General features: G+C 40.3%; 1 protein-coding gene across 1 annotated transcript; it reads right to left on the bottom strand.

Annotated features, from left to right (window-relative positions):
• Positions 1-5,669: 5,669 nt before the first annotated feature.
• unc45b (unc-45 myosin chaperone B) lies at positions 5,670-11,217 on the bottom strand (the record flags this gene model as incomplete). Its single annotated transcript, XM_079566461.1, has 18 exons — positions 5,670-6,042; positions 6,971-7,126; positions 7,229-7,346; positions 7,417-7,532; positions 7,627-7,740; positions 7,817-7,883; positions 7,958-8,226; positions 8,312-8,453; positions 8,550-8,644; positions 8,772-9,072; positions 9,458-9,629; positions 9,703-9,873; positions 9,969-10,134; positions 10,217-10,384; positions 10,492-10,581; positions 10,694-10,869; positions 10,941-10,977; positions 11,056-11,217. The coding sequence occupies 18 exons, from the start codon at positions 11,215-11,217 to the stop codon at positions 5,773-5,775; spliced, it is 2,790 nt and encodes a 929-aa protein (XP_079422587.1). The 3' UTR covers positions 5,670-5,772.
• Positions 11,218-11,267: the final 50 nt, after the last annotated feature.

Genomic DNA, 11,267 nt, shown 5'->3' with positions numbered 1-11,267 from the left:
TACAGTAAGTCAAAGAACAGAACTCATTGGAGAAACATTTGAAAACAGTTGTTTATCAAAAGAAGGAGACTGTTTTCAGTATTTGACAAATCAGATCCCTGTGACCTTCATAAGCTGACATTCAGAAACACCCTCATGTTGCTGCCAACTGAACTATACTTGACTGACAAAGAAAATAAATAGCTTTTTGTTGCCCCATCCCAATTTCTAACAAGATCTATTGCTGTATGCCACCAATTCAAAGGTATGTATTGCAAGGGTTTTCTATGGATAAGTTTGAAACCCACGTGTTTACACATGGGTTTCATGCATGTAAACACGCCACACTGTATTGTAGGGCTTCTTTCCATCCGTTGTCCCCCACTCACACTCTCATTCCCCCTGAACCTGGGGTATATTTATGTATGTACAGTATGTAAGAATCTACTTTACGGTTGTCTGAGACTTGCTTGTATTATGTGCATCCCGCTACAAAAGGACTGAAAGCAGCAGAAAAGCATTGATTAGCAGAGGTTGTAAGCACTTGTCGTTGACAGTGACAAAGCATTTTATGGACAGGCCTGGCAGAGCATTGTGAAGGGGTTGTAGTCGCAGCCGCACTAGTACTACACACGCTGGATTTCATTATCACAGCGCGGCGAAGTATTTTCTATCACAACATCTTGAATGTAACTGGACACGTTGCCAGGCCGCACCCCTGCGAGTGGACAGAGGGCACATTGTCTGGCTGGACATTATCAGGAATGAGAGAGGGCTGAGAACTACTGTTGGAGGCAATGACTTATGTAACTGTCTTAAATGAGCCTCATGTGCCTGTTATTTTGGGATTATCTAAGACGGGATCCCAGGGCACACTGTTATGATAGCGGCGTCCCAGCCAAAAATTACCACAAAAGTACATTGATAGTTTACAAATGCTATATCAAAGTAAAAACATGTCAGTTCTGAGCCCCCCTCCGGCCTGAAACATGACAGCTGCCAGATTTAGGCACAAAAAAAAAGATTTAAATCATTGAATGTTGGGATTAAAAGTCATAGAAATGTATTATAGTTGATGTAAAGTGAATGTGAGCGGGGATCAGACCGTGGTGAGACAGGTTAGATTTACCCACTGATGATTTGTTGTTGCAATAGTCAGTCTATAACTCAAAGGCTGTCACGATAATTACTGTATTGACTTATCTTTCAATAATTAACAGACAAACAATACATTTTAGACTCGATATTTATTCATTTATTAGTATTTCCCCCTTATTTTTTCTTTGTAAAACTTTCAAGTCAATTGAGTTACATTATATTTCATGTCTATTGCAGCTTGTGTGGTATTTCAGGATATGATGATGAACTTTTGGAACAAAGGTTTACTGTCATTGTTATGCCTGAGAGTTGACTGTGTCCAGTATCGTTAGGGTCAATAATATCATTTATCGCGATACTTTCCTGCCTCAATGTATCGAACTTCCTTTGTTATCGTTAACTCCTTTTGCAAACACCTCTGGCAATCGGGCTTTTAGGATAAACATAGAGAATATATTCAATGTAATCCTATGGAATCACCGCAAGCTGTGGAGAATGAAAATGGACATAAATCCTCATATTTACTCCACAATTTTAAATCTAATTTAATTTTCATAATAATAACAAAACAAAATATAGGTTTAACGAAGGTTTCATGAAAACAGACAAGATAGACCTTTTAAACAAACCTCAGTTTACAACAAATGAATGGTTTCCACTCCAGTGCCATTTAACACAAAATGTTAATCAATAATAAATCAGCTCCTAATTTATTCTCCAAAGTCGGAACTTCACTCCAAACGAGGTGCTATTACTGCCACAAGATTGATAGACCTGTGGATAAAAAAAGCCCCGAGATGATCTGTAGGATCTGGTCAAATTTAAAGCTGTGCCATTTGCTGGTATTAGGTAATAATCACAAACACATCTTGCTGACTATGTTACACTTTGTTGGTTAGAAAATGCAAATAAAAACAGCTGAAACACATTATTCAGTTGTTTCACTTCCTGGAATTCACATGAAATCCCCATAAGGACCTCCCACCCTCCTCATCTTGCTTTCGTTCGCTGTATAGTGTTTTCTTTCCTCCTTGTTCCAGGCCCCAGTGTAAATGAATGAAGATTTCAACATGTAAACCTGACAGTGTGTGATGGAGGGACTCTAACAGGGAAATAGGCAGGCAGATCATCAGCAAAACCAGCCTTTCATACTGCAGTAATTGGGTCTTTCTCTATAGACACAGTATAATCTGTGACAACACAACAAGCTGAGAGCCTCATTTTGAACATGATTGCAACCACAGGTAAGCGGCGCCACACAGACAGAGATATTACATAACACAACAGCAGTCAGTCAGACGAGCAGCCGCTCAGAGGGGCTGCAGCACGGAGGGGCTGCACTGCAGATGCCCAGGTGCTGCTACAGAGACGGGGCCAGCAGTGGATTTGCATGACTCGTTTTCCCTTTCAAAACTCCTGCAGCCTCAGTCACTGCCGCGGAGTCAAATAAGGACCAAAGTGTTCAGAGCATGACAAGCAAAAGCACCGCCCCATCCACTGTATTGCCTGATCTGAACCTGCACCATTTGCATAATTACTCCGATCCATCATGTGGTAAAAAAGAAAGAAGATTCAATCGAACAAAAGTTTGAATATAAGTGTTTCCCCATTACACTTGGAGTATAAGATCGAAGGGTGAAAGCCAGAGACAGAGTTTGTCATCTTGGTTTTAGCATTATTTGTATAGATGTGATTGTCAATGAATATACGATAATTAGCACTACTTTATTCAAAGCAACATAAACAGAAGGGTGCACATTTTAAATGCCTTCAATGGAATTAATAATACAATACAGTTTCAAAGTTTATGAACTCTCATGACTAAATAATTTTTTATTCAATGGAAATGTCACCTGAGCTACGAGAACTCTAAGCATGGCTGTGCATAAATCAGTATTTATCATACTGATAAGTTCTTTGGCAGAGATATTTGCCTGGTGACTCCTTGTTCTGGTTGAGGATACTAATCGAACAGCGATCTGATCCCTGACAATCAGTTTTTATAGTTAGATGCAGCTCCTTGCTCCAATACAGACCCTTTCCCTGACCTCTCCTCCTGTTGGTCAGTCTTGTCATGCTCTGAGTGCCTGACAGGGGGTTTTGACCAAACACAGTCAAGTGTGAGCTTTTAAAGGCAGCAATTAAAAATATTCAATGTTCTAGGAAAATGCTTGGGGGAATATAGTTCATTACTATTTGATGTTTGTTCTATCCACAGTCCCTATTTTGACGTTTTGTCTTTTTGTGTGTGTACTAGGCCTATTGTGCATTTGACCCACATTCGCCCACCTATTCCCCTGTATTGTTTTTCTCAGACTGATTCTACAAAGGGGCCAGAGAGCTTTGCTGCCTGCCAGTTGTATTAAGCAGAGAAATGTATCACTGGACTGCAAAGTGCGGTGATAATGGGGATAATCTAGAGGCCACAGCACAGTCTGTATCCTCAATGATTACAGGTCACACTTTGAGATATTTGGCCACTGCAGGCGCCCCCCCCCTCACAGTCTTTTTGACACCCACACACAAACATAATTCAGCATTCATTACACACCTCTGAAGAGCCAAAGGTCATAACTTCAGCTAACAGAGTTTTTCCAAGCTGCGACACAGCTTTGTCAGCAAACTGCGGCTGACCACTGAAATAACCAGATTTAGACTCTTTCTTTTCCCCCTCAGTCATTTTGTTTACTTTTACAAGATCCTTATGAGCAAGCAAAAGTACAACGTGGATTGTTAGTGGGGGAGAAAAAAAAACAATGTTGTGCTTTTTCCTGCGCCTTGTTTAGCAATTATAAATTCAAACACACTACACTTCATCACCCTGTCAGCTGCCTGGGTTTGCTGAGAAAACACCTGCCTGTTCACCTGTCCCTCGCGCGCAGGAAGGAAGTGATCCCTATCCATGTGTCTGTGTCATTGAAGTTAAATCGCCAAAATCTCGTACAGCCCCTAATGTCGTGTGGCGTGGAGCAGCAAACTCACAGCTGTTTTCCTCTGTAGAAGTCACGTTGTGCTGCGGTCTTTGAAGAAATCCTACGTTGCTGCTGCTGCGTCGTCCCCCAGAGCAGCGCTGGTAAACGCAGATGAGCGAAACATACGCAGTCCACCGCTCGCTCCCTCTCTCCCTCTCTCTCTCTGGCTGAATGTTACTGAGGAGAGCACTACAGCGGGAGGAAAGCCCCGTGCCTCTGTCCCAGCCCTGCATCCTGACGTAGAGCCACCTCACGGCTCGATAATAATGGGGAGGGAAACTGGCGGCGTAACTCCACTATGCCCCCTGCAGGACTGCGTAAACAAAAGTATGAAAAGCTCTTTCGTACGATGGAGCGTTGTAGTTTGTAAAATACTGCTAATTTAATTTCCTATATAGTAATCACACACCAATCGTTACAGTAAGTGCAAATACAAGTGTAAGGCTAGAGGATGAAAATAGGCCTACCATTAATTCACCAGTTAATAACCAATGATAGGTTAATAATACATTCATAATTGTACCTTCTGTCAGTGTTGGGCAAGTTACATTAAAAGGGTAGTTCATTATATATTAGTTGTAACAGCTTTAAAAATGTAACATGTTTGTATTACATATTACCGTTTGAAAAATGTAGCAGAGTTACACAACTTGGGTTACTTTTGAGTTACTTCTGCAATGCTCGATCCGGTCAGATCTCGGAAGTTAAGCAGGGAAGGCCTGGTCAGTACTTGGATGGGAGACTGATTTGTAATCCAATCAATCGAATCCACTTTATTTGTAAAGCACATTTAACCAACAAAATGTTTCCAAAGTGCTGCATAAAAACTATAAACAGATACAATGCTAATCAGCTCTACCACAAAAGAAACAGATTAAAAATGAAGCAAAAGAGAATACTTTAAAACCTGCATGAAACAATGAATAGTTTGTAAAAAAAAAACATAAATAGAAATAAAATAGATAGAACAATAAAATAATTAAAAAGAATGGATAAAACAATAAAACAAACAAGATAAAAATAAATAAAAGACACAGGGTAGCCTGGGTGAATGGAGTGAGTGAGTGAGTGAGTTGTTGGTGGTGGTCGGAGGGGCCAATGGCACAGACTGCTCTACCCGAGGGCAGCTGTGGCTACAACAGTAGCTTACCACCACCGAGTATGGTGTGAATAACGACAGTGTAGCACTTTTCGAAACTTAGTAAAACAGGCTTGTAAAGTGCAATACAAGTGTAAGCCATTAGTAGTATTATTATTATTACTTTTGGCAGAATATGAACTAAATAGCAATAATGCCACCAAGCAAAAGTGCAGTCAGAGATTTCATCTTCCTGTGTGTGTGTTTTTTTGTTCGCACATCAATACAAACCATTTAAAAATTGTAATGACTACTGTATATTCCCGTATTTTGTTGAAGTAATATGTTATATTCCTCAGTTACTTCTGTAGTTTGTTACCCCCTTGAATTGTATCCAAATGGGTGTCATTGTGGGTTTTTACAGCAACACGCCAAAACATCTTCAAGTCAAATGACATTTTATTCATTAAAAAGGTGAACACAATATGAAAATTCTTCCAAAACAGTCACATTAATCATTTCTGCAAACATCTACCTCACCCTCACTATGCATATCAATAAATATTAAAATAATTTTTCAATGTAAAAAAGCTTTAAAAATGTCTATCAATCTAATGCCTGTCGTTTTCAGTCGAAGCTGACGTTTTATGAGGCAGCGAATGGCTTGATGAGGCCCAGATCCATCGCTTTAATCAGACATTCCCGTGCTGCGTTTATGGGCCCCTGTCGTTTTGGGTTGTTCGCAGCTTTTCCCACCACGGTCAGGATCTCCAGTAATTCGCTCTCGATCAGCTTCTTGGCCAGATCCGCGTCGTCGGAGTTGAGCATGTTGTAGATTGTTACGATGCCGCGGTGCTGGATGAACGGGTTCGTGTGGAGGCAGAGACGCTGTAGGATCTCGAGCCACTGGCTTGTCTATGAGAGAAAGAGAGATTCCCAACAGGCTGTAGAATTTGTAACACATGAACACAATAGTTTTTTTCTGATCAGTTTTGGGCAAGTTACTTTGGGGTTGTAATGTGTTCTATATTGGTAGTTATTGCCTTAAAAAAAATATGTGTTTTGTGTTACATATTCCTGTTTCAAGAATGTAGTCGAGTTACACTACTTTCAGTTACTTAACACTTTTGGTGAGATATGGACTGAGATGGTTGTGATGCCGCAGAGAGAGGGTGCGGTCAGGGATTTCCTTTTCCTTCTCTTTCCCCGTTCTCTTGCGTTTTCTTTTGATGTTGACTACAAGATCTTGTACACCAGTGTCCAACTTGATTCGGTGCATTTTATTTGGGGAGAGTTTGTTTCTCAAATTGTAATGACTAATACATCACCATGTTTTGTGTTAGTAATATATTGTATACCTTAGCTACTGAAAAAGTCATGTATTTTTGTAACTTGTCACTTTTGTAATATGTGACCTCCAACACTGCTTCTGATGTAGCAACAAATGCAATGTGTGAAATTGCGGAAATAAATGAAAGTTGCTTTGTTACAACCAAATAAAGTCAAACAAGTAAAAGAAAATTGGACAGGATTTAAGATGGGCAAAAAAAGAAAAAAAAACTTAACAGTAAAAATGTAATTATTACTGCAATAATTCAATATCCAGGCCTGTTTTCATATTGGAAAAATGCTATCAATATCTAATGCTTCCATGTAATATTACAATATTACAAGGACAAACTTTGCAAATCAACCCTGGTTACAAATGTTATAGTCAGTATCATGTGCCCCTGTTGATTCTACACGTCCATAAATAATCCAGTTTCTCCTCTGATAAACATGTTCTGCGTTTTTTCTTGGATTACTGACCACCACGATCAGAAAAAATCGGCGTGTTACTCACCACAAGTGTCAGTTTATTGCAGAGCTTCTTCTGTGCAGCAGTGAGCATGGCCAGAGCCCCGGCTGCAGCGACTTGGAGTTTGTCATCGTCTTCACCACAGAGCAGCACCAGCAACTTCAGCTTATCATTACCGTCCTCCAAGTAACGATCCTGAACCTACAGTTTTGAATAAAGGGACAGTTAATCATTGATATATATTTGCCTTTGAAAGAGACTATTATATGTATTTTCTTTTTTTTTTTTTTGCTTTGTCTTCACCTCTTTGCATGTCACGAGGTTGCACATGCATTCGGTGGCAGCTTGTCGGATCAAGTCGTTCTCCTCAAACATGTAGTTCTCAATTTCAGGCAGGGCTTTTTCCTTCACAATCTTTACTCTACCAAAGGGAAACATGATCATTTAATAATCTGTTTTGATTTCAGGGAAGTTTCTAATATATGTTTTACCTTAATTTCTCACTGAAACCAGCCAGGTTAGTGAGGCCTCTCAGAGCATCAAAGTTCTGTACTCCCTCCTTGTCTGTGCTCAAGAGGGTGACAAGGGGACGAACAACTTCATACACCTTCCAAAAGGATTACAGAGAAAGTTTGATTTAAACCGTAATCTTATAAACAATAGGAACACTTTTTTTAAGATTACTATTCTTAGCCTCTTACCCTTTCTCCAGGGAATGCAATTTCTGGGTTTGTAATGGCTGCAATTCTGGCGATGGCATGACAGGCCCTCACCTTTCCGACATCTGTTCCTTCAAGTGCCAGTGGGATTAAAGCCTTAACAGAGGCAAACAGCGCTGAGTTAAAATGTTAAAAGTTGGTGTAGAATATAGAATTGTTATATGGATTTTACCTTTCCACCACCTTGAGCCACAATGGTACCGCGATCTTTAGGATCCTCGGACAACGCCATGAAAACTCTATAGAAGAAAGCATGTTATTACTACATAAAAGTTACATTGTATTGTCAGTTTCTTTTTCTATTTGAGCTTACCTTGCCATCATCTCTTTGGTCTGATCTGTCAGGATGGAGCTGTCTGCTTTGACCATGACTGAGAGAGCCGATATGACCCCGCCCTTCAGCAGCCTCTTCACTCTTTGAACCACAAAATCCTTCTTATCTTTCGGATGCTGCTCCGGCACATGCTGCTTGGAGAACTTGGCCAGTTGCACGAGCTCAGGGAGGATTTCTTTCTTGTCATAGCAGTTCGTGCAGTTAACCAAGGTGGCAGCGACTGAATACAGGATGGTTTTATCCTTCGACTGGACAGGAGCGAGGAAAAAGGAATTAATATAGAAATGGTTATCGTGTGTTGTCACTCATCTGCATCACATTTGGCTTGTTTACCTTGGCCAAATCAAACATGGCTTTCAAGGCGAGCTCGTCCTCAACAAAGTCATCTTTTACATCGGCGTCATTAGTCAAATAAGCAAGACCTTCGATAGCCCACTTTCTGGTTTTGGTGTCGATCTGGGGATTGCACAGCCACCTATAGGAGCATAGAGAATCAATATTACATTATTAAAACATGGCTGAATGTGTTATATTGCCTAATGATTTTCTATAGTTAATCCTGGTTACTTACTTCCTACACTGTTTGGCCAACTTCTCAGTGGAGCCTTCAGCAAACTGTCGCATGGCATAATCATCTCCTCCAGCTGATCCCAGTTTACAGAGACCCTTTTATCAAAATTGGACAATATAAAGTGTTGTCTATTAGCACAATATTACAGGTGGGCCAACTGTTAACTACAACAAAAGGTAAATTCATCTGCATTGACTTCATATCTGTCCAGTGTCCACTCACCACAAGAGAGCGAATCTTAATCTTCTCATTCTTGGTTTTCTTGTAGATGTCCTTGAGCAGAGACACGCCGTTGGTGATGATGAATCCAGCGCGGCTCATCTTTGACGAGGAATGAATGAGGGCTTCCACAGCCACCATCTGGTCCACCTCACGGTCCGAGCCACATAGTGCCACCATCATCTCCATGATGCCCTGACGTCCCACCAGAGCATTACCCACATCGAAGGGGCCCTGCAGCAGTCCCGAGATGACGTTGATGGCGTGGATGGTCTTGTCCATGTCGTTGGGGTCAATTTTAGCTCTGTGAAGCACATGAAGTAAATATTATACTGTGGGGTTAGAAAGTATTCATATTCCTCTTTTTACCTATGCTATTATTTTATTTTGTCATTCTCACATTCATACACCCAAGCTTATTTAGACTTTTATATGTATGTGCCATGGTAAATTAATGGAATTTACTACAGGCTTGCACATTATTGATTTTTTTTATTTTCATTTTTTTCAAAACTTTAAAGAATTATTTTGAGGGGTAGCCCATGATGAGCTTTGAGCATTTGAATGAAAAGAAAAACATATTTTAGTATAGAGTTGCCACATGTAGAAGAAGTCAAAACCTTTCTGAAGCCACTGTTGTGTGTTTCTGTATTGATCTGGTCTAGGCCTTTGTTTGACAGTAAACTTACTTGACGTAATCATCACAGATATCCTTGAAGTTGGTTCTCTCTGGGTCACATTTGAGGTCGTCATAGAGTTTGCTCAAAAGGATGCTGGCGATTAGCTGAGTGTTTTCTGTCAGTGGCAGCTGATCTGGAAGATCAGGCACTTGGCCACACACCTTCAAGATCTTTTTCAAACCTGGAAAACAATATTAATTTAGAATAAAGCGCAGATGGAGATGTTTAAACACAGATATCCTATTTTATCTCACCATTGTCAATTGTGAAAAGTGATCTGCTGTGGTCTGGGTCCTTCTTGTCGCCACGAGGCACATTTTTGCTGAGGAGATTCAAAGCCTGATCTCTGCCATGACCAGACACCTTGCTACTGGCAACCATTTCCAACAAGGACATCAGAATAGTCTTCAAGAGCTTGGCTGAATCTAAAATGTGATATACAGCAGTGCATACATATGAGTTAACACATTAATGACAAATTCATAATACATTACATGCACAAATTGTTTGATTGTCTTACCTAAAACCAAAGCTTCTTCTTTCCCATATTCCCGTTTGTCTCCACCAGTCAGGCAGTCGTTGACGCACTGGAATAAATTGCAAGTTGCAAGAGCGATCTCCTCATTGTCGACCGCCATAATACTGCACAACTTCTCAACACCAATCAAATGGACAATTGCCATTGCCTGTGGAGGACAAACAATGTTATCTATGAAAATGACCAGCAATCATTTATGTTGGTCTATTTTGCTGAGCCTATGTTCCTACCCTGGCCTTGTGTCCAGTGCACATTCCTGAAAGTGTGCGCACAGCGGCCAGGATCATTTCAGGTTTTCCCGTTTCTATCATTTTGAGCAGCAGTTGGACACCATTATTCTGGAAAATCCTCTCTGCTCCAGCATCTTCTCGAGACAACACTATCAGGTTATTGGCTGCCTACAGAAACACAGAAGACGCATCACGTATCTTGCCACTTATCTTCACATACACAACATAAGCTGTAGCTTTATTGTCACTCATTTGTTAATTCCTAACATACGAACCTTTTCTCTTTTATCTGTATCCATTTCATCATCAAAAAGGATGTCAAACATGTTTTGCACTCTTGAATCTGTTGAGAATGATGTCTTGAGCTGCAAAAGAAATGAGTGATCAGTACATTTTCTCATCACAAAAAAGGACAGAAAATAAGCTCATCATTGTCAGTCAGTCTATTTATTTTTGAACAAAATTAACTCTACAAACCTTGCCCTGGATTTCTGCTCCTAACTTTCGTAACGTCTCCAGGAATGTTTTGTTTTTTGGTTCAATTGTCGCGCATCTCTGCACATCTTTGAAGGCCATGTCCAATTTTCCTAGTTTTTCAAGAGCCTGGCATCGTCGGTACAAAGCTTTTATGTCGGATGCATCAACGTCAATAGCTATAAAGAGAATTAGTGGCATTAGTGGCAAAATGTGTTACATTTGTGCTTACAAGAACTCAATACATTACCTTTTGTTGCATCGGTTGCTGCACTAGCATAGTTTTCCTATGAGCATTGAAAAGAGTTTACTTGAAGCCACATTCATTTCTGAAATAATCTTTTATGTGCTCATTGGCTGCTTACCTTCTTCAGGTAGCAGGCGGATCGGTTTCTATGAATAACCGCCAAAACCTTTTTGTCTTTGCAATCTTTGATGGCTTTTGTGTAGCACTCAATGGCTTTGTCAATATCTCCAGCCTGGAAGTATTTATTTCCTTCATCTTTCAACTGGACTGGATCACCCATCTGCAAACACACAATGGCGCAGTAGTAAATATCTGAATTAATGACAATCG

This window comes from Gobius niger (assembly GCF_951799975.1).
Source record: "Gobius niger genome assembly, chromosome: 1".
Taxonomy (NCBI): Eukaryota; Metazoa; Chordata; class Actinopteri; order Gobiiformes; family Gobiidae; genus Gobius; species Gobius niger.
This window is presented reverse-complemented; position numbering and strand designations above follow the sequence as displayed.